This window comes from Stegodyphus dumicola, chromosome 8 (assembly GCF_044657685.1).
Source record: "Stegodyphus dumicola isolate Sdum_Otavi_A_Nest chromosome 8, ASM4465768v1".
Taxonomy (NCBI): Eukaryota; Metazoa; Arthropoda; class Arachnida; order Araneae; family Eresidae; genus Stegodyphus; species Stegodyphus dumicola.
In genome coordinates this window covers 68,748,820-68,772,641 of record NC_140775.1, presented here as the reverse complement: position 1 = coordinate 68,772,641, position 23,822 = coordinate 68,748,820, and the positions used below count along the sequence as shown (strand labels likewise).

Genomic DNA, 23,822 nt, shown 5'->3' with positions numbered 1-23,822 from the left:
TTCAAGTAAGATAATGTTGGAGGCTCTCATTTTATGAATGCATGTAAATTTTTTATATTATTATTATTATATTTTTTTATTGTGGAATGTATTAATGCAGTTCTCAAAGGCCAGTTACCTTAATGCAAGGAACGGAGGCCTTTTCAAGTAACTGCCTAGGCGCCCTGGGCCACCAGTGCATAAAACACACTGGTTAGCTCAAGAGGACAGCCCTATTGATGGATATGTTTGTTTAGAAGTATTGCGAGGCTTCCAGTTTGGTAAAATACAAGAATTGTAAATGAAAGATGATAACGGTAAAACCATAATTTCTGAAGCTTACTCCTATTATTATATGGTATTAAAATATAATTTATCAATATGAAAATTAATATCATAAATATTTATGTGCATTACATTTAATTATAAGTAATGATTATGTAAAAGTTTATTTTGTGATACTATGTGATAACAAGAACCTTCCCTGAAGAATTATGATTATGTGACTTCTCAGACAAAAAGACTTTTGGATTGAAATGTTGAAAAATTCAATAGGACTCTAAAAATTAAGAATCTATTTAAAAAAAAAAATATATATTTATAAATAATACTTTACAGGATCAAAATTTTATTATTTATTTATATATATATTTTTTAAATTTGCTAGTGCTTTAACTCTCTCTCTTTAAAAAGGCTTCTCTGTCGCTACGCCTTTTTCTTTTTGAAGGGGGGGAATATGTAAGATAAAAATATATGAATCAAAATTATAGATTAAACTATAAACATTAATTCTTCCTCTCTATTCTAAAATCGTAATAACTTCTTTGCATTGCGTCATTTCTAGATCACTCTATGATCGGCGCAGCTCTGATGACGTAATCATTGGGAACTGAAACTGTCCTTGTAAAACCAAAACTTTTCTCTTCGCATGCCTCCATCTTGCATAACTACACACTTCAGCTTTTGCCCGATTGTGGCCACAAATATCAATTGGAAATAAAAAATGGAATTAAAACTGCCTCGACTGCCAAGTTCTTTAAATACTATGCAATTAAAATTCTTCTTCAATATGGATCTAATCATGCATCTACACTGCTCCGTCGTTATTTCCTTTGCTTTTATTATGACATATATATATATATATATATATACACATATATGTATATATATATATATATGAAATGTAATTTCTCATACATTATTTGTTTTGTGCAGCCGGGGCAACAGGAATGAGACAAATTTTGGAATATAAAGTGCTAGGTTTATTTTAGCATCCATCTCACAAGTGTTCTCCTCGTACCTTGAGCAGAAGCCCTACTTATACATAGGTGTGCGTCACGAGGCTCATCCATTCAGCGATATTAATTGAAATCACGAGGTGACGCTATCTTCTCATCAGGAGTGTTCTTAAGTACTTTATGTAATATGACAGATTTATGAGTTTGGCGATTTGGCGGGTGCCAATATATTTTATACTAAAGAAAGGATTTCGCCAAAATTTAGGAACAGGGATGCAATTTAGGTAGAGAATCGCCAACACATTATTAATCAATATTATTAGAATTTAATTTAATCAAATGATTTAAAAATATCATTACAGATTATCCCCCCCCCATCTGAAAAGGCTTGCAGTCGCGGCCGTCGACCCAAGACAGTCCAGATAATGAGGGCAGAAAATTTAGTTATTAGGAAATTAAGTGAGTAGGAAAACTGATTGGATTTACCTCAAGGCACACAAAATGTTATATAAAATATGACATAAAATATTTGAATATAATTAATACAGTATATAAAATATAATAAATGATTAATGAAATTATAATATAGTAAGTGCAGAACAAATAAAGCACTAATAACATATTGCTGGTTAGCTACGCGGCAATAGGAAACAGTAATATAACTGAATTTGTAAGTTTATATCTTAGGGCATGCCATTCACAGTTTGTGTATGAGTCCATACAATCGTTAGAGTTGTCATTCAGGCTCATCTTCAGTCTTTTACTGGTCTTTGGAGATCTCCGGATCATTTAATTAGCGCTAGAATCATGGATTAGCATTGGCACTGAAAACATTTGAGTTTTTATGTCACGATACTAGAGCTCTTACACTCTTGTTGAAAATACACATTTTGCTAGGTTTTTAACATATTTTGTCACTCTATTTTTCTCTCATTAATGATAACAAAACAAAATTTAACTTCCAACATCCATACCAGTTTTTTGTACACGATGCTGCAGAAACATAAAATGAAATTCAGAAGTTTCAACAACTGAAATTTAACTTTTTCAACTGTTGCTACAATTTATAACACAAACATAGGAAAACATGAGCTCAAGGAAATGTGAGGGTATAGTACTCTACTTGTAGTATAGCCTCAATTGAGTGTTTCCCACACGGAAAGTGCATTGAACCTGAAACTCAAGTTTGAAGGAGCCGAGTAAAAGAAAATAGCAGACAAACTTTTCAGACACTGAGAGATAAATCAACTATTAAGGGGAACAACAGGATGAAAACTAAAAGAAGGGTTATGGATAGTTTATTGATTTATAAATTTTGATTTATTCATGATGTAATTTAAAGTTCTCGGGTGGATTATAGAACCTTAATTTTGACGCATGTACAATCTCAGTTGGTTTCTTCGTGTGAAAATTTTCCCTGTCGATTTCATAATTAACTTCAGATAATTTATTCATAATCCGATAAGGGCCTGAATAGGGTGAAGTCAATTTTCTAGTATTTGGGTATTCGAATTCCTCGTAAAGGACAAAATCTCCAGGTTGAAATTTAGATTCTACAAATCTGATGTCATATCTAGTTTTATTCTTTCGGTGGTATTCGATAGTTCTTTTCTTTGCTAAAGCCCTTGCTTCATTTAAGGAAGGGTATTTATTTTGATCAATTGGAGATTCAAAAGGGAGGTTACCAAATAGTAAGTATGCTGGGGTGAACTTAGTTACCGTACGAGGGGAGTTGTTATATTCGATAACAACTTGCTCTAACACTTAAGTCCATGGTACTTTTTTAGAAGAAGAATTTACTTTACATTTTAGTCGACTTACTATTGATTGATTTACTCTTTCTACTTTACCATTTGTCTGGGGATGGTGAGATGAAGTTAAAAGTTGTTTAACATTATGCTTTTTAAGAAATTTTTTGAATCTAGAGGAAGTGAAGGCTGCATTCCTGTCACTCAGAATTTTTTCGGGGACTTGTATTTGAAATGTTTGTTTTAGACAATTCGCATAGGTTTCTGAAGTTACACTTTTAGAGGGAAAAGCCCAGACATATCTTGTTGCATGGTCAATAACTATATGTAAATATTTTTTTGTAGAATTATAATAATTAAATCCTCCCACAGTGTCAATAGAGAGACATTCGAAAGGTTTGTTGGTTGGGGGTACGTCTTGCATAATACCAAATTTTTTCTGTTTTTTCTTTTCATTAAGTTGACAAGTATGACAATGTTTAACAAAATTTCCGATATCTTCGCTAATACGAGGCCAATAATATTGAGGGGTGATTAAGTTAAGCATAATTTGAACTCCCGGGTGACCAAAATTTTCATGGGTTTTATTCAACAATTTTAATCTTAAAGATTTAGGTACTACAATTTTATAAAAATTCTTTTTCTTAATTACCATCATATCATTTATCTCTTGGTAATTTTTTCCGCAGACAATATCAGTTTTTTGTTGTTGGATTATTTCATTTCTATCAAGTAAATGTACATCATGTTGGAGGTGCTGTGAAACAGGATGTCTAGAAAGCATGTCAGCTTCAATATTGGTAGAGCCCTTCTGATACTTTACTTCATAATTGAACATACTTAGTTTGAGTGACCAACGGAAGAGTCTACCTTTTAAATTTTTAACATTTTTGAGCCAAATGAGGGCCGCATGGTCCGTATGTATAACAAATTTTTGTCCATGCAGATAGTAATAGAATTTGTCTAGGGCACCTACTATGGCCAAACATTCTAACTCAGTAATCGTATAATTTTTCTCATAATTTCTTAAAGTTCGGGAATGATATGATACAGGGTGAAGGACATCATTTTCATCTGGTTGTTTCAAAACAGCTCCAACAGCAGTTTGAGAAGCGTCAACAAAAATATGAAATGGCCTACTGGAATCATACAATTGTAAAACAGGTTTGGAAATCAGTATTCTTTTCATTTCGTCGAAAGCTTTTTGACATTGGTCATCCCATTCCCACTTGACATCTTTTTTCAAGAGTCTGTTTAATGGAGCTCTAATAGTTGCATAATTCGGAATGAATCTATGATACACATTCACACTTCCCAAAACTCTTTGTAACTCTTTGGTGTTACTGGGGTTTTTAAGTTTCTTAATAACTTCTATATTATGGTTATCGGTAATTATTCTACCATTTTTTATTTCATAGCCAAGAAATGTGATTTGATCTCTGGCGAACACACATTTGTTTCGATTCAATTTAATATGCTCCTCTTTAAACACCTCAAATAAAATTTTTAAATGTTCTAAATGTTCCTTCTCAGAGGAAGAGTAAACGATTATATCATCAAAGTAACTGCAAGCAAAATTAATTTTATTTTTTGTTAATATTCGTCTAATTGTTCTGTTAAAAATTGCAGGAGCATTTTTGAAACCAAAAGGGAGTCTTAACCATTCGAATAATCCAAAATTCGTGCAAAAAGCTAATTTCTCAGTATCTGCAGGGTGAATCGGGATATGCCAGAAACCAGATCTCAAATCAATTGTAGAAAATACTTTTGCTTTACTTAATTTGTCTAACAAAGTGTCAATGCGAGGAAGAGGGTTTGCATCTGTTTTAGCCAGGGAATTCAATTTTTGATAATCTATACACAATCTAATTTTCTTACCTTCCTCACGTTTAAGTACTAAAGTCACGGGGGCCGAATATGGGCTACAACTTTCTTTAATTATACCTGCTTGTAATAATTGATCAATTTGGGTCTTAATTTTCTCTTCTTCCATAGGGGATGTTCTATAAGGTCTTAATGATACAGGCAAATCAGAATTTAAATTAATTCGTTGAGGTTCAATATTAATTTTTCCTACATCATACTTATTTTTAGAAAACACAGATGAATAATCATTTAACAATTTTTCCGAGTTATACTTTTTGTTATCGACAGTATTAGAAACAGCATTTTTCACATAAATGTTAGACTGAGAAACTAATTCCTTTGGATTTGTAGTCCGAGATTTACAGGTTGGAAAATTTCTTACATCATCATCATTATTAACACATAGATAAACATTTGTTGTACCACCTTGAAGTTGGAGGTGTAGAGATATGGGTCGGCTGTCAAAATGGCAGTCATCATTAAGTACAATAGCTCTCTGTTTATTTTTTAAATTAGTACAATCAATACTCAACTCAAATAATTTGCATTCATAAAGTCCTAAAATTACATAATTCAAATTATTATCAAGAACAAACAAGGTGATTTGGTTACTAATCCGTCCAATTTTCATTTGTATACAACATATTTTGTTGAAGATTATTTTTCCTTTAGTTTGGGTTACTGAAAATGATCTAACTCTTTGTACTTTTAAACGTAATTGTCTAGCTGTTTTGGAAGAAATTATTGATATGGTGGCACCAATGTCTACAACACACTCGAGACGTTTCTTATTGGGCAAATATCCCGACACCTTTAATAGTCAACTACTGTGAGGGGTTTCTGGGGTTGGTTCTATTGCAAGGGGCGTAACATTAGGTGTATCAGATCTCTCCCCTCTGAAAGGACAAACCTGAAACCAGTGAAAATCATTTGGGATTCCGTTCCGGGTGCAAAGTCTACAGGGACTGGGTGGCAATGGAAATCTATTTTGAGAATTATAATTATGATGGCTTGTAAATCTTGGACCACTGAACCGATTATAAAAATTACTTGGTCTCTGAAAACGTTGGAAATTGTTGGGTGTAGGTGAATCTTGTCTCACAGTAGTTTCATAGCTTGAAGCTGAAATTCTACTTCTATTAAATCGATTGTAATCTTGGGGAGTGTTCCCAATCGGAGTAACAAATCTGGGAGGTGCACTTTTGATTTGTTGATTTTCGCTAATCTTAATAAGCTTATGGACATGAGTAAGCCAAGAGATGGGGTAAGAGGGTGCGTTGATCGTCATTAAGGATTTTAATTCTATAGGAAGGCCATCCGTCAGACCCTCCAAGATCATTTCATGAGTTAGATTTAATTTTTTACCAATATCTAATTTTTAGCGAAAATATTGCGTTATGTCCTCTTTATGATTGTACTTGTAAATTGGCAAAATCACCAAACATAGTTAAAGTGGGGTCGAAAAAATTTTCCTTTAAAATTTGGACTAATTCCACATATTTAGTAATTTTATGGCAGTTTTTGACATATACGCTAAGTGCATTACCTTTTAGATATTGAGCTACATTATTAAGCTTCCACGTTTCATCTTTATCTAAATGAGTTTCGTTAAAGTACTCAAGCCATGAATTTATATCCATATCATTCTGCGCGTCAAAGGGAATTATACTTGTTTCAGGTTCAGCGCTAGCTGCCCTTAATGAATCATCAGGATCAGAGATGTTTTCATTAGCCATTATTCTCTTAATAATACTTTCATAAATAAAACTAACTCAAAAATAATACTCTTTAAATTTTCCCAAAACAATATTAAAACCAAAATACATCCTTTAAATACCAAATTTAAAATACATTTATACCAAAATAATACTTTTTTAAAATTTTCAAAATAAAAACACTATTATTAAATCAGTAATTATAATTCAATAGTAATAATATCATTTGCATCGCCAATCTTTTTACTAATTGCTTCTGTTTGACTTATTGCAAGTGGTAACAGAGTATTATCCAATTACAGATTTAAGTTAAGATATTATGCGCTAAAATGTTGATAAGATATTATGCGCTAAAATGTTGACAAGGGGAGATTTAACAGAAATTTCCTTCCTTATGCTAAAAATAGATTTTGTTGATGATACTCATAGGACAAACGATTATATTTAGTGCTATTTGAATTAAGAATAACTGATTTGTTATTTACATAAAGCCAGAACCAGTGCCAGAGCTCGCATGGCCGCACCACGCGGCAGAATTTAGGGAAGTTAAACAGAAGTTTTTCATTGCGATGACAATGCCCCAATCATCAAGCAATTAACGGAGGGCGAAATCTGTAGTATGGTTCTAAATCCAGAAAATACAGCTACCGATAGTGAAGAAAGTAACAGAGAGGTTACTGAACGAGAAAAAATTTTGATTGACAAGTTATTCGGAATTCTCGACACAGCAATTACAGGACTTGAACAATGGAACTTAATAACTGAACAAGAAATTATATGTCTATAGTGTTAGTCTAAAGTATTAGCAAAGAAAACAAATCAAACAACTCACATTGAAAGAAATGTTTAATAAAGTAAACATGTAAATATTAAGCTCTTTTCTTTTGTAAATTTGATACCCTTTAAATCATAAAGATGAATGAAGTAGCTTCATTATTTCATAAATCACGATTTCATATTTTCAATTTTTTAATTTCTACGTGCCATCTTAGTAGATTTTAAATGATCTAATATCCGGAAAAATCTCAAATCTGGGATCGCTGAAGTCCCGACGAGTCCAAACCTCAATACAGAATGTATATTTTCAGTTAAACTTCTACCCAATAACTTTAGTAATTCATGAAAGTTAATTTTGCATCTAGTTATTTCAAGAAAATTAGTTTCAGTTAGTTGTTTTCAGCTTTAAAAATATCAAAAAAATTTTAATTAGTTGTTTTCAACTAATAATTGTATCGTCATTAGCAAAAATAATGCATTACTATCAGCATAGTATTAAACCAAATACTTAATTGTCTATTGAAGCTTCAAAACGTATTTCCGAACTTCACTTTTTCTCGGCTAGCGTTACCGAATTTGCCCTTGGCAACCTAAAATTGAAATGGAGCCAACAGATTTCCCGCGAAATCGATAGCAGACCCTCTGCAGAAATAAACTCATCCCGATATCCCATACATATAGTTATGTGCAAAAGAGAATAAACTCCGTAGAAGGTGATAAAAAATTAATTTATGCCTTAATTGAAACAAACACAGAAATTAAGCTAAGCAAAACCGTGTAAAAACAAATTGAAATGATAAAAAGAAAATTAATTTTCATGTGAATTTTCAGCACTGACTCTCCCATTCTAGAAATTTCAATTTGTATCAGACAAAGACCACATTTAGCTTTATAAGGATTGTCATCCATCAATATCCAGTCTTTGTAGTCAGCTTGATGAAGCCACAGTTTATTGAAAATGCACTTTCCAGGTATCTCGTTCCTATTGGCGTCGGAAGGGTTGTGGCCTTCCAGGTTGGGATTGCTCTAATTTTGGCAAATATTTTCAGAATCCCCCCCTTTTTTTCCCTCGAGCACCTTCATCATCACTTTCGCCTCTTAAAGAACTCCCAGCTACATGCTTTCGTCACAATCTGCCTAAATTTATGGATAACAACTGTTTAGAAAGATTGGATGAATAGCCAATCAGACACCGATACTTTCGTTCGGGTAGCTAGTTTTTTTTTTTTTTTTTTTATCGTTTGCAACGCAAATCCGCCAACAGATTGGTTAAGAGCCGTGTAATTTTAATTCCATATTCATGAGAAATCGCAATTCACACTTAGAATGGCAATCATTAGAAATGATAAGAAATGTCAAATGAGCAAAATTAAGGACCGTTTATTCATTTTGGCCAAAATTAAGGACTTTTAAGGACCAAAAATCATTTTTGAAAAAAATTAAGGACTTTTAAGGACCGTACGAACCCTGTCTTTCTAAAATAAATTAGAAAATATATTATGTGCAAATAAAATATTCGTTGAAAATGAAATACACTTCAACCTTTGGATATAACGATGGTTTTAGACGAAATTTCTACCTATGAAAAGAAATTGACGTGTAATTAATTCTTCATAAACATTTAAAACTGTTCTGAAAAATACTTTTGATGACTGCATGTATAGGTCTTGGATTTTTTTTTCTCTGCTAACATAAACAAAAGCCAATTTTACAAAGGAAAATTCTCGTTAAAGATATACCTCCTTTGCTTCCTTTGCCAATGTAATATTTGTTAAAATTAAATGATGAAATGCAACCAATGTATCTCGGATTTTCTGTTTTATATTAAAATAACAAAATTGTCGAAAAAAGCAGATTTAAAGCTCTGTTATTGTTATGTAAAGCTTTATTATTGCTGTAAGTTCATCTCAAAATCTAATTGTATTGAATTTCATTCTAATCATCTAATGGTAATAAATATTATTATTATTATTTCATTAAATTAGTCATTACCATTATTTTGTTAATGAAAATATGTTAATAAAAACCACATTCCAGCCTGCAGACTTAGAAAGCTAGTTCGTATTTATTATATTTTGTAAAATTTTGTTCTCGTTTTCTAATTTCTAATACGAAAATACGCGAATATAAATGAAAAGTGAAAACAAAGTTAAAAAATTCCCAAATTATTTATGAGATTGATGAGAAATAGTGAGTGAAATATAAACATTGCATGTATTTTGTTCTAAATAAATAATGCACTGTATATGCATCCAGTACTGCATATTTATTTATGCACTTTTTTATTTAGAACTTCATTTAAATGAAAGCAAAATAATCATCGAAAAATCGCAAATCTAGCAACCCCTCTACTATGGGATGTAAGTGTCCGACAAACATATAAATTTTACTGCATCCATTGAGGGGGAATAACGACTTTTCTCATCAGGAAAATGTCAAAGAGGGGGGCAAAACTGTTTCGGATCACGCCGGTCTGAAGGCTATATTATGAGAATTTTAGCCCGGTTTTAGAAGGTTAAGATATGCAAATAAAAGACAGTATAAAGTAGTTAACAAATGTGATCAAAAATATACCTAAATCTAATAACTTCCCATAATTATATCTAAAATGAAATAATAACCTAACAAAAACAACATACATGACAGCACTATTTAAGAAAAAACATAAACTAGTAATGTTTGAAAGTATAAATAGCAGAAGGAAGGTAACAGAACTAAAATTTCCAATTAATAAAAAAATGTTTGTGTTTTTTAAATAGTAAGCAATTAAAAGTGCAATGATTATGGATTGCAGCATTTACTAGTAATGCTGATGTTTCTTAACACCATTTCTTTTGATCATATGTTAATGTATTTACTTATTTTTAGTTTCTACATTTTAGAATAGTGGTAGATTACAATGATTATTTCATGCACTTTTTATAATCAATAACTTTCCTTTTTGTTACTGTACGGAAATAATTAAAATAATAAAGTATATGATAGTAAGATAAGTACGTTAAATAGCACACGATGAAACTTTTTGTTTCTATTTATTATGAATTTCTTTGTTATCACAAGCACATAAAGTGAAGAAAATAGAATATACTTAAATTTAATAAAAAAATAAAACCTGATTTCCAACATTCATTTATTGAGATAATCTAATAAACATACATAACGGCAATATTTAAAAAAACGGGAATTACACAGCGTTTGAAAGAATAGATACCAAACGAAAAGTAACAAAACTGCAATTTGCAATCAATAAAAAAAATTTTTTTGGATATTACACAATTAAATATCACTTAATTATAGATTACAATATTTCATAGAAATGCTGATGTTTCCTTAACACTAGTTTTTCGATCATACATTTCATACACTGTTTAAAATCATTAACCTTTCCTGCATACTGTACAAAAGACAATATACTATAGAATGTGCATTATTATTAATTTTAATAATTAATTAATTACTTATATACATATATCTAATTCATCTTCAGCAGTCATATTAAGTACAGGTACCAGTCCAATAATTTCTTTGTATTTTGAAAATAATGAGCATACCATAACAGCTCTAATTGTTGTTGCTTTTGTATTGATTGCATTTTCAACAAAACCAGAAAGTGCCTTACCGTTGTATGTTATTTTTGGTTTTATGTCAATTAATTCTGAAAGCCAACTTTTTAATATGAACACAATAATCGATTTATATGAATGATATGCGATATAGCACTTATAACCAAAGCACAAAGCTAGTAATTTTATCCAAATATTGCACTGCTAAAAACCACAGCGATTGGAGACAGACACTATTTCCACAAAGACACTATTTCAGTTACCACACAGACACTATTTCATGAACACTATATTCCACAGACCACTACAGACCACAGAGACACTATTTCACGAACACTAGATTCACGATAGCAAATATTCACACACAAAATAAGTACAAATTCTGCATTCTGACGATAATTTCACTCGCTGAAGGCTGTTGAAGTAAATAGATACAGAACAATGAGAAGATTCACAATGCGTTTTTTGATTGACAGTGCATTACATTTACTTTTAATATAAGCAATATTATTCATATCAGCCATTGTTTGATTCAATTTCAAACATGAAGTAAATCTTTTCAAATGCCTTACAGATGGCATCTTTACCCAATGACTTGAAAGAACTGCTAGAATCTGAATTAATTGCGCAATTGTTCGAATTTGGCAGCTAGTCAAAATGCACAAATCTCGAGATGTTCGTTATATAAGGGCATCCAGTAAATAATGTACAGGTCTGCTTCTCCTTCCGCCATATATATTGGACAGCCGTGAATTTGTCCTTACTTCAAAAAATAAGAAACAAAGTCATATTTCAGTAGTGAAATAGTTGCCAACACATGATTTGCATTGATTTTGGAAATATGATTTTTTTAGTACATAAAATGCATAACTTAATAACTTACTTTATAAATTAGTTTCATTTTTAAATATTTTGCTATCATATTTATAAAAAATATTTTAAATATTAATTATTTTAAAAAATTTTAAACAATTATTTAGCATGTATTTTTAGTACTAATTAAATTTAATAAATCAAAAGTATTTATATTAAATTTACATTTCATTAGATGAATCTACCTTAGATTAATATATTTAGATGAAATATATTAATCAAAGGTAGATTGTAAATGATGGTAAAGTAATGAAACACTGCAAAGTAAATCTTATGTGGAATTCAGATTCTTGAAAGGGCAGATTTAGTTTCTTTTCATTCTAAAAATAATGCTGATGAACTAAAAAAAATGCTAAAAAGACCATGTCTAAAAGCAGTAATATCATGACGTTTCAGCGACGTTGACAAATTGCCAAGACGCAATGGCAAATATTTTGCGTCTTTGTAACGTTGTAAAGACGTCATAAAAGTTACCACAACCACTTGCAACATCTCGAACCAGTCCGAAACATCGTATGCTACTTGGGGAAATTTTCCATCGAGATGACAATGCCTCAATCAACTAATGAATGGCAAAATCTGTAGTATAGTTCTAAATCCAGAAAATATCACTATCAATAATGAAGAAAGTAATAGAGAAGGTTTCTGAGAATGAAAAAAATTCAATTGGAATTCTCGACATGGCAAATACAGGACTTGAGCAATGGAGCTTTGTAACTGAACAAGAAATTATACCTATCAATAGAATTTTTTTAAATGTTTAATAAAGCAAACAAACAGATATAGAGTTGCTATTTTTTTTGGGGGGGGGCAGATTTTGATTCTTTTAAAATTACAAATGCTTCATTATTTCATTGATAATGTTTTTTTTTTATTATTTTATTTTATAATTTATACATGTCATCTTATTGATTTAAACTGATGATCTAATATCCGGAAAAATCCCAAATCCAAAAGTGTCAAAGTTTCAACATGTATGGATTTTGGGCTTTGTATTGCATAAAATAAAAGACATTTTGCAGTGGCAACTGGCAGAACAGAGTCATAAATGCAGAAATCAAATTTAATAAATTATAAATAAATCTTTATCACAACCCAAATTTTATTCTATAGAAAAAATCACCTGCATGAAAAGTATGAACAATCATGAAACACATGGAAAGTAAGGAATGCAACAATTAACAGGCTGTTGCAAAAAGCATTATGCATTTCCTCAGATAAAATATTTACACAATATCAAATATTCTGCTTAATATGTCATAAAAGCTATGATGTTATTAAATAGAGTTTTTTTTAAATCTCATATTTTTGCTGTGGTAACTGGCAGAACTGAGTCATAAATGCAGAAATCAAATTTAATAAATTATAAATAAATCTTTATCACAACCCAAATTTTATTCTATAGAAAAATCACCTGCATGAAAAGTATGAACAATCATGAAACACATGGAAAGTAAGGAATGCAACAATTAACAGGCTGTTGCAAAAAGCATTATGCATTTCCTCAGATAAAATATTTACACAATATCAAATATTCTGCTTAATATGTCATAAAAGCTACGATGTTATTAAATACAGTTTTTTTAAAATCTCATATTTTACTTTATTTCATGAATATGAGCATTGTATAAAACAGCATTAAATACTTTTTTATTATTAGTCTTTTCTAATATACTTGTACTATAAATAAACAAAAAGGTTACTTTAATTAAAATACCATAAATTACCTGCTTTTGAGAGAAAGTGTTTGATAAGGGACTCTGTGCCCTCTGGAGCAACAAAATTTGTTTTGGTTTCAGATAATTTCCTGAAGTTTTCAATCTTTTGTCCTAGAGGCACTAAACTATCTTGATCTAAAAGTTCATCATAAAACCTTCAGTGAAAAGAATTTTTAAAGTAATTAATTATAAATATTTAATTTGTTTTACAAATTAAACACTTTAAAGACTAAATCAAATATTCTTAAAAATCTCAACTGTTACAGTTTAACAATATTATGGTTTTCACCATAGTGTGATTTCAAAGACCATGTATATGAGATACAATATGAATTTTCTAAATAAAATAATGTCAACTTAATAAAAATAATAAATTAACCATTTCTTCAAGCTATACAATACTGAAGGTAAGAAAGTGATGGTTTATGTGGATTTTGAATAAACTAGGGGGAAAAAAAATTTTTTTTTGTTTCAATATGCTTAAAAATTTCTCATTTTTCGACATATTTTTCATTATCATTAAAAATGTTTTCCCAAAAATTTTGGCCTTCTTACCAGTTTTAAAAACTGCATGCCATTCAGTTTAGTACTTTATTTCTATACATGTATGTAATATAAAAACTCTCTCAAGAGTTTTTGGCATTGAAAGTTGTTAATAATGGCATAACTATAAACAGTACTTGTAAAAGGCATAACTATAAACAATATTTGTATTCTTAACAAGTAACAGTATAAACAGTATTTGTATTTTTAACAGCAACTTATATTCTTAAACAAGATTTCTCTCAGGAATTCACATAGATCACAGAATTCCTAAGATTTCTCTTAGGAATTCTCTTCAGCATAGCATATAGTATTAGAGTCTGACATCTATTGTCATAAGTCTGACATCATTAATCTAAATCCAAAATGAAGACACTTCAGTAATTTTAAGTTTAGTTGATAACTTGGAAGGTTTACAACAAAGAATAGATAACATTAGTTACTGGTTTATGTAATTTTGAAAAAATTAGATTCGTGAATTAAATTCTGGTAGGAAAGACAGTTGAAAATGAATAAAATACCAAGGTTAGGTGAATTCATCGAGTTTAAAATATTAAGCATGAACATAACAAAACGTCAAGTGTCAGGAGGAAAAAATTAATACATTTATGGCGAATTCTAAATGTGTCTACTGTCAAGAAGTTTAAAATATGTTAAAAATTCTCTTAGATGTTCCAAAAAAAAAAAAAAAAAAAAAAAAAAAAAGACTACATTTTGATTTATAATCCTATGCAGAGTATATTACTGGTACCAGTATACTTTTATATTTATATTTAAATGAAGAATGTATGAAGGATTTTTTTGGTTTCTCCTATGCAGAGTATAAACGCAAGTCAGTCTTCCTTAGAAAGTTAATTTCTATCAAATACTTAGTCTTCAAATTCTTTGCTATGATAAATTAACCAACTAACCGTAAGTATATAATTTTAAATTTTGTAATAGTGTTTTGGAAATTATAATTTTATTATTCATGACTAAAAATAAGCTAGTAAAATTCGAATGACAAAATGGACAACAAGTTAATGGGTAAAAAGCTAAAGTGCAAAAATGATAGATATCATAAAAACAGTTTAGAAGACATAAATAAAGAATTTATTTACTAACCTTGCATGACTACGAATAAACTCCAAAGTAGCACTAACATACTGGGCACCTAAATCAACAGAACATTTTGGTTCTGATGGATGGTGAAAAGTATAAAAGCGCCCACCTGTAATAGTTAAGTATACAACTAAAGTATGAATGGCATTTATTATATACAGATATTCTTCTATAACCTTTAAAATGTTAATGCAAAAACAGTAGTATAAAAATATCACATTAAATCCTATTTCAATTACGCTTTTTTTTTTTTTTTTTTTTTTTTTTAATTTCATTATTACTAAACACTATACAATAGTACAATCAAAGCTATTTTTTATATTCATTTCCCATAAAATTTTATATATATATATAGCCATTTAAAAATTTTTTTTAAATAATAAATATTGCCTACTTAATATATATTAGGAATTGTGAAATTGTGCAGTAAACAAACCATTTGTAAAAATGATAGAATTAAAGGGCTCTATTACATAAAATCAAATTGAAAAAAAAAAAAAAAAAAAAAAAAAAATACAATTTTAAAAAAAATATTAATGCAAGTTAAAAAAACTTGTATTAATGCCAAAGTTTAAAAATTGAGGAAAATATTGGAGCTGTCTAAAATACAAGTGTGCAAGACACGGTTGTTTTAATAAATGTTATAACTGAATAAACAATTATTAAAATAAATTTTATAAACATTAACAAATAAATAAGCAATTTATTATACAGTACAAAGTCCAAAATTCGGACTCGTCGGGACTTTGGCGATTCCGTATTTGGGATTTTTCCGGATAATAGATCATCAATTTAAATCTGGTAAGATGGCATGCAGAAATTATACAATTAAAAATATGAAAATTGTAATTTATGAAATAAAGAACAATTATGATCTAAAAGGTATCAACATTCACACAGAAAAAAAAGGACAAAGTGCAGAATCGCCCACTGCTTGGAGCATTTTTAAGAATTGCACATACTCAGTATCCATGTACACGTCGACCTATTTTCACTTAAAAAAATATCCCAGAATTGCACAAAAAGGCATTGCGCACTTCCTTGACTTTATCCATGTACACATCGACTTATTTTCACTTAAAAAGTCAAAGAAAATTGACAAAAAATTAAATTCTTCTTACTCTTGTAAAAAGTGCCAGCAATTCCAATTTTTGCTTAATGGACATTGAAACATGGTTTCGCTTTGCAGATCCTTTGGCAGCTCCAAAACTGGGAACTCTTTTCGATATAAAATTGCTGTAATAACAGAGTGCAAAAAATAATAAGCTGGATCACATTAGAAGATCACGGAGCAGAGCAGTCTGCTACATTAACTAAAATGCCTTAGAATAAGTTAAGATAATTTTAGCCTAACTTAATAGTGTCTGTTATACATTATTGGCTGTGTATCACAAGCTTGGCGACGAAAGCCAAGTTGTTCTGCTAAATTTTGTCTTGCTCCTATTTCGTACTGAATTAAGCCTGAATTGTATTAGTTATTTACTATACCTACGTTTATTGCACAAGCTTAAAACTAATCTCAGTCCCGAATATATAAACTCCCACATATACTTAGGGCTTTATCTAGGGCCGGCACTAGATACTGGTGCAGTCTTTAAATTCTGCTACAAATCTCCTTCCAAACGTTTATTTCTTGCACAAGCTTAAAACTAATCAGAGTCCTGAATAAATAAACTCCCACATATACTTAAGGCTTTATCTAGAGCTGGCACTAGATACTGGTGCAGTCTTTAAATTCTGCTACAAATCTCCTTCCTAAGTTGTAAATTTTCACTGTGCCTAAACTTTGGATCCCAGTGCTTTCCCCCCTAAATTATAAAAAACTTCTCATCCCTTAATTTTGCCGCTCAGCACTTCCCCAAATAAAAAAAATTTTGTCTTTCTTAAATTCTGCCGTCTAGTGTCTTCCCTAAATTTTCCCACTGCTTCCGAGTTTATGATGAATAACATATCTGTTATTCCGAGTTAAAATAGCATTAAATGTAATCTTTTGGCCTATGAGTTTTATTAACAAAATCTATTTTTAGCATATGAAAAGAAATTTTTGTTGAATTTTTCCTCATCAACACTTTTTAGAGCATTTAAAAAATCTATAATCATCGCCAAGCATAATATTAGCAGAAAAGGTTGCCTTACTCTTATTATTCAATAACTAATATAAAAAAAGTTTAGACATCACTGCATGAGTTATTACTGAATCTGTCATGTATTGATAAACATGCGGTGTTGAAAGCAAAATATAATAAATAATGATTCGCCAGGTTGGCGTCAGGAATATAAAATAGATGAATGTTTCGGTTTGAGATGTAATGCCAAGCAGACACTCAGCTGCGGAACCAAATTATTAATCTCGCAAATGTATGCTTACATGATTGTTTTTTCACAACGATGTATTTTATTTAGTGCCTAAGTGAAATTAAGAATAGGAATTTTTAAGTGAAAATCTCCACACGTTTTATTATGAAAGGAAAAATCAAATGCGTATGCGTACAGCATACCCCCTCCCAAAAAAAAAAAGTTTGTGGCTTTAAGGTCCGGATTTTAGATCATTCCGGATAATGGATGTCCGGATTTTGGACTTTCTACTGTATTTATTTTCAGTAAAACAAAAGCATAGTTGTTAGAAATATAGATTTAAAGTGAAGAACTTAATGTTAATTTACAGTAATAAACAAATAATTATAGTAATTTTCAGTAGAAAATACTAACTAAACTGTATATGACATAAAATTTAAGATCACATTGTGATGTTGTAACCTTAGTCCCACCCATTTATGATATCACTAAGCTAGCCTTGACAGTTTTGTTTACATTTTTCACCTTTAAGCTAATACTATAACATATCAGCAAAAAGGCACTTCGGCAGTGCACCTGGTACATTTGTACCCCCCCCAAAAAGTTATTTTTCTATTATTAAGACTGGATTCAGCCATTGCCAAATGCTAACGTTTTGGCGAAAAATTTGATGAATAAAAATAATTTCCAAAATATTTATGATATAGTTAAACTGAAGAAAAATCCATGGAAAGAATAACATAACAGATATTTAAAAAATTATAAATTTCTAATATAAACTAAATTACTTGCCAAGGAAATGAGGGGGGGGGGAAACAAATTTTACTCAGCAAATTAATATTAAAGCGGAGGCATGAAACTGGAGATATCATTTAAAACATCTGAAAATATCTGCATTTTTGGATGCAGCTGCTGCCATGTAAACTCGATTAAATAAGAATCTAATTGGTTATAGGCAGTGTCATGCTGACCCTTATATGTTACCTGCCCCATAACCTTTTAATAGTTTGTGTATGTCAATGAGTATTGGGATCGATGAAATTATGGTTAATGCAGAAATATTCAAATCTGGTTTTAATTCTTCAATGTTCTACACTTTATAACAGTCTGAGTATATTATAGTACCATCAATAATTTTTAAACAAAGTTCTGACAAAGCAATTAGGCACAACTAATAAACATTCTTTTGTTTCTTAGAAATCCTGTTGCACAACCAATGGGATGGAAGGATATGCGGCAATGTTTTTTCGATGCAAAAATAGACTTTCAACTACAACATTACCAATGCCGCTATTTTAACTGATGGTTCAGACATTAACGCATAGCCACAAACTTCCATTATAAACTGTTCCAATCAATAACAGTGCAATGATTCATATTGATTGACAGATTTCAATGGAAGATAATTCTAAACACTATGCATAAATGAAGAAAACTGTCATTAAAAAATTATTCTCAATTCTTCAAACTGGTTTTCAGAGCATAATCCTTTTTTTTTTTTTTTTTTTTTTTTCTTTTTTCTTTTTGGCAAATTGTACCTTTACATCTTCATTTTGACACTTCCTTGGAATCGAAGAATTTCATCATCTCTTTAATGTACACTTTCTTTCCCAGCGAATAATTCCTCATTCTTGTAGAAATCTTATTGAAGATGTTTAATCATTCGATAAGTTCCAAATTTTCCTATCCATGATAAAAATTCCAATAAAATTAACTTCACAGAACATTACTCTAGCCAGTAAGGCACAATTTCAAGATGGCCGTTACACAAAACCAAAATAACAAGTCAAAGAGTTGCACAAACTCGGTATCAATGTACACATAGATCCATTTTCACATTAAAAAAATCAGAGAATTGTACAAACTCGGCATTGCACACATCGATCTATTTTCACTTCCAGAGGAACGTGCATCAAGAAATGTTACCAGAGTGGGTACATGGGGTATCACATACCCCAATATTTAAAATATGGTAAAAATAGTTTTATCTAGTTTTCAAGCTGTTTTCCATTTACAATATGTGAATAATACTTGGGTTACAAAAAATTCATTTCCAAAATAAGCTTATAGAGAGTTAAAATAAAGCTAAATGAAAATAACAACAAAATAAACATCATACCTCTAAGTTTTATTCCTTCTCTAGCATACAATGCTTATTTGTTTACATTTGGAACAAAATACATACCTGTGTTCTTGGAACATAAAGTTTTCACACTTTAAATACTGCATTCGTGTCCTTCTGTCCTTGGCTCGAGAGCAATTCATCACATCTTTTATACTTAGTTGTTTCGAATTTCATATATTCGTTTGAATTATTCATCCAGGGGCATAGCTAGAGGGGAGCAAAGTAACAGCAGGGGCGTAGCTAGAGGGGTGCAAGGGGGGCATCTGTCCCCGGGCACAGAATCCAAGGGGCGCCAAATTGATGTTACGGCATTTTATAATTAAATGTTTTCCATCCTTGGCAATCAGTAGGGGCACGAAATCTTCAGTTGTCCCTGGGCGCTGAAAACCCTAGCTACAACTCTGTATTCATCGAAACTTCTGTTCTTTTGTTTGCAGTACATAAATTTCTAGGTAAAGTAGCAATCTCTGATCATTGTTTAGTATGTTTTTTTTATTAATTGTAGACATATGCTTCTGCACCTGGTTGGTGGATTAGCAAATGAAAGTAATCTAATTCGAGCATTTATTGCAGCAACATTCAGGGCAGAAAAGAAAATTACCATTGGCCACTTTATTGTTATTCCGGCAATTGAATAATTTGCTGCCATTTCATCCACAATATCCACTGCTCCCTTAGTCACATTATAAAACATACAATTCCTGCTGCTTTCTGTTCTCCAGTAGTGTCATTTATAGCATCATCGTTATGTAATGCTGACAGAATAAGAACAGTTTTTCCTTTTAAGGAATGTAAGAAATTAATGTTTCGTTTCTGTCGAAACCAAGCAGTGCAGAAAATATTCCTATTTTCTACAGTTTCTGAAATGCAGTCTTCATCACTCACAAATATTTCTAATAATCTCACAGCTGTTGCATCTCCAATTCATAAGGAGTCATTCTTTTTGACATAATGCACTTAGAAATCTTTAAAAATTTAATTTCACAAACTTTAAAATCGTTTGTGAGTAGAAACATTTACTGTTATGCTCTAGAAATAAATTCCTCATATAAATATTCAGTTAGAAAAACATTTATGTGGATAGGCGTGTGGGTGTCATTGCCCAGTTTCAACAAAACACTGATAAAACTTTTTCTGAAATACAGAGGCAACGGAAAAGCAGTGCTGAAAATCAACCACCACTAGAAACTCAGCTACTCAACGCAGCACAGAATTTTAGTTCCTTAAGTTAGGAATATTCCACTTTTTTTGTAGGGTGGGGTATGCTATACTCCACATGCTTTCCTGCAGGTTAAAAAAAATCGAGAGAATGATGATGTCATATAATGTTAAAACAAAGTTACTCATCACTAAAATTGAACAAAATTTGTACCCAATCCAAGCTCAATAAACTGCATTTTAAATCACACAATGAAATAACATAAAAACAGAAATAAACGTTATCGCATATACACACTACAAAAAGGAAATATCAACTTACTAGAAATATCAACTTATTTAGAAATTCCTGTGTCTGTGACACACAAAATTCCTCAAGAGCATCCAAACACTTTCTAAAATTGTCTGAATTAGAATATGCATACTGCCATCACCACAAACATTCACAAAACTAAGATTCAAAAATACCTCACGTAGTGCCAGACTATCGGTAGCATTTCTTGCAACAAATCTATTCAAAGCCATCTGAACAACCTTTGCATTCGACCATACACATATTTTTTATTGCAAACAGGACACTTATAATATCCATGATAAAAATTCCAATAAAATTAACTTCACAGAACATTACTCAGTAAAAATATATTTCAGGGTGCGCTTTGGCGAAAATTAGCAATTGGCCACTAAGGCACAATTTCAAGATGGCCAGCACACAAAATTAAAATAACAAGTCAAAGAATTGCACAAACTTGGTATCTATGTACACATTGACCTATTTTCACTTAAAAAAAAAATCAGAGAATTGTACTAACTTGGCATTGCGCACTCCCTTGTCTTTGTCCATATATACATCGATCTATTTTCACTTAAAAAGTCAAAAGAGCAGCCAGTTCTACACTAGAGCAAATAAAAAATATATAATCTCAATAAACTGCATTTTAAATCAAACAATGAAATAATATAAAAAAGGAAATTCACCTTAGCACTACATAAAGGAAATATCCACTTAGAAATTTCCATGTTTCAGTCAAACAAAATTCCTTAACAGCATCCAAAAACTTCCTACAATTATCTGAACTAGAATCTGTATACTGGTGTCGCCCCGTAAATTCGCAAAATTAACAGTCAAAAATATTCTCAGACGTTCGACCATAAACATTTCCTTCATACAAACAGACAGGACACTTATAATGACTACTAAGTAAACCTTCATTTACACACCAGTCAAGTAATGCATTTTTCCCTTTCGTTCCAAATCGTATAGAAACTTTAAATTCATCTTAGCACATTCACCCATTTCACCGTGTAAACCACCCACTGTATTTCCTAACCAATATCCAACACAGAAACAAGTCCTTACTCTTTATTAAGTTTATGATTATGTATCCTTAGATTGCCACCAGATGGTGGCAGTGTTTGTAAAAAAGAAACTGTGATGTTATAATTATGTATATGTATCAGTTCGTTTTTGATGTTTGTCAATAAACGTTGTGTGGAATAACGCTCCTCTGTTTATTACCTTACACTCTTTTCCCATCATTCAAATTCACCACAATCATGCAACCAATTATGTCATAATAGGGTTTCCATAACATTAAACTACTTGGATTACCACAAATGAAACAACAACTTGGCGATAAACGAAACAACTTAACGATACTCCAAAGGGCATCCTTAAATATACTATAATCAGGACTTTATTTGGAAGATAAGATCCTATAATATAATTCCTAAATATTATGTAAATATATATCTTCTATTATTCCTGTAACTTTTGTAATGCAACGTAGGTGCAGCATTTTTTTGTTGAATACATAAGAAATGAGATGGCTGGTCAGATTTTTCACAAACTTTTGGATAGTATCTCACACCTAATAGACCTTTTATTCTAAAATATCAATTAATGAATCATTTAATAAAAATGCAATACATTTATTAAGATAGTAATTACTTTCATTTCTAAACTATTTAAAAGCTATTAAAATTTCTTTTATTTCTAAACTATTAAAAAACATTTTAAAATACTGTACTTACTTGCATATTTTTTTCCCTTTTCTTACTAATTTTACCACTTGAAAACCAGGAGGTGAAAAATATGTGGTATAAAATATTTCTAATGAGAGAGGTTAGATGATGAACAAACACAGTGCATTAAAAGGCATACACCGACATTCTAATTTATTGCATTATTTCAAAGGCCTTATCAATTTCAATATTCTTTTTACTTTCACAAAATAACTTCCCATTTGGCATATATTTTACATTGTACTATATATCAAGTTTCTAAATCATATGCTAAAAAAAAAAAAAAACTAAACGGAAAAATATGCTAAGGAAAGAAATGTATGAGCAAATACTCCTAATAAGTATTAAAAACAAATATATTTCATGAAATAAATTTTCATAAAACAATATTTCAGCAATGCTCGTATGGATTTACAAATTTGTAATGTTATATAACATAAAGAATGGAAAAGTAAAGAATGAAAAGTATGTCTCTCTGTGACTTTGATATGTTCAGTAAAACTATTATCACCCAGACTATATGCCTTTGTCAGAAACCTGCAAAACATATTTTCATGATACCAGGATTGACCTTAAACACAGAATTCAGAAACACGGATCTGATTTGATAGGAAAATTTATTTAATTAAGGAAAACCATACACAGGCTATCCACTAAGGAAGAAGGTTATTCCACTAAGGAAGGGAGGTTTTCATTGGGGACTTTCTAAGGGAAACTGCCTCGTACTCACAAGATGTCACCATTTCAGAATATGCACACTGAAAGAAGTTAAAAGAATGTTTTCAGCATTTACTTTTGCAGTTATTAATAGTGTAAATCATTAACAAAATTTATTCCTGAAAGAAAATGATATGGTACATAAGCAAGTCAATTTTTTAGAAGTATTCGGAATAAACAAATTAAATCATTATAAATTAATTGCAATTTTTGCTCGAAAATTCAATTTAATGCGACATAATTCAAATAACCATAAAAAAAACGCATTTTCAAATAAGAATAAAACGGACAATATTAGAAAATTACACAAATTTCTATGAGGACTAATTAATCTATGAATGAAACTTAGGTTAATACAAGGCACATTTATTGAGGATATTG

General features: G+C 30.5%; 1 protein-coding gene across 3 annotated transcripts in view; it reads right to left on the bottom strand.

Annotated features, from left to right (window-relative positions):
* LOC118198382 (renalase-like) overlaps positions 1 to 23,822 on the bottom strand; it is a 65,999-nt gene that overhangs the window by 41,906 nt on the left and 271 nt on the right. Inside the window, exons 2-4 of one of the 3 annotated variants that reach the window (XM_035370045.2) lie at positions 21,512 to 21,596; positions 15,125 to 15,230; positions 13,487 to 13,632 (exon numbers count right to left, since the gene is read on the bottom strand). In XM_035370045.2, coding sequence (XP_035225936.1) covers positions 13,487 to 13,632; positions 15,125 to 15,230; positions 21,512 to 21,596 — 337 coding nt within the window. The remainder of the gene's footprint in view (positions 1 to 13,486; positions 13,633 to 15,124; positions 15,231 to 21,511; positions 21,597 to 23,822) is intronic. The other 2 variants (XM_085821961.1, XM_035370046.2) reach the window with 2 other exon arrangements.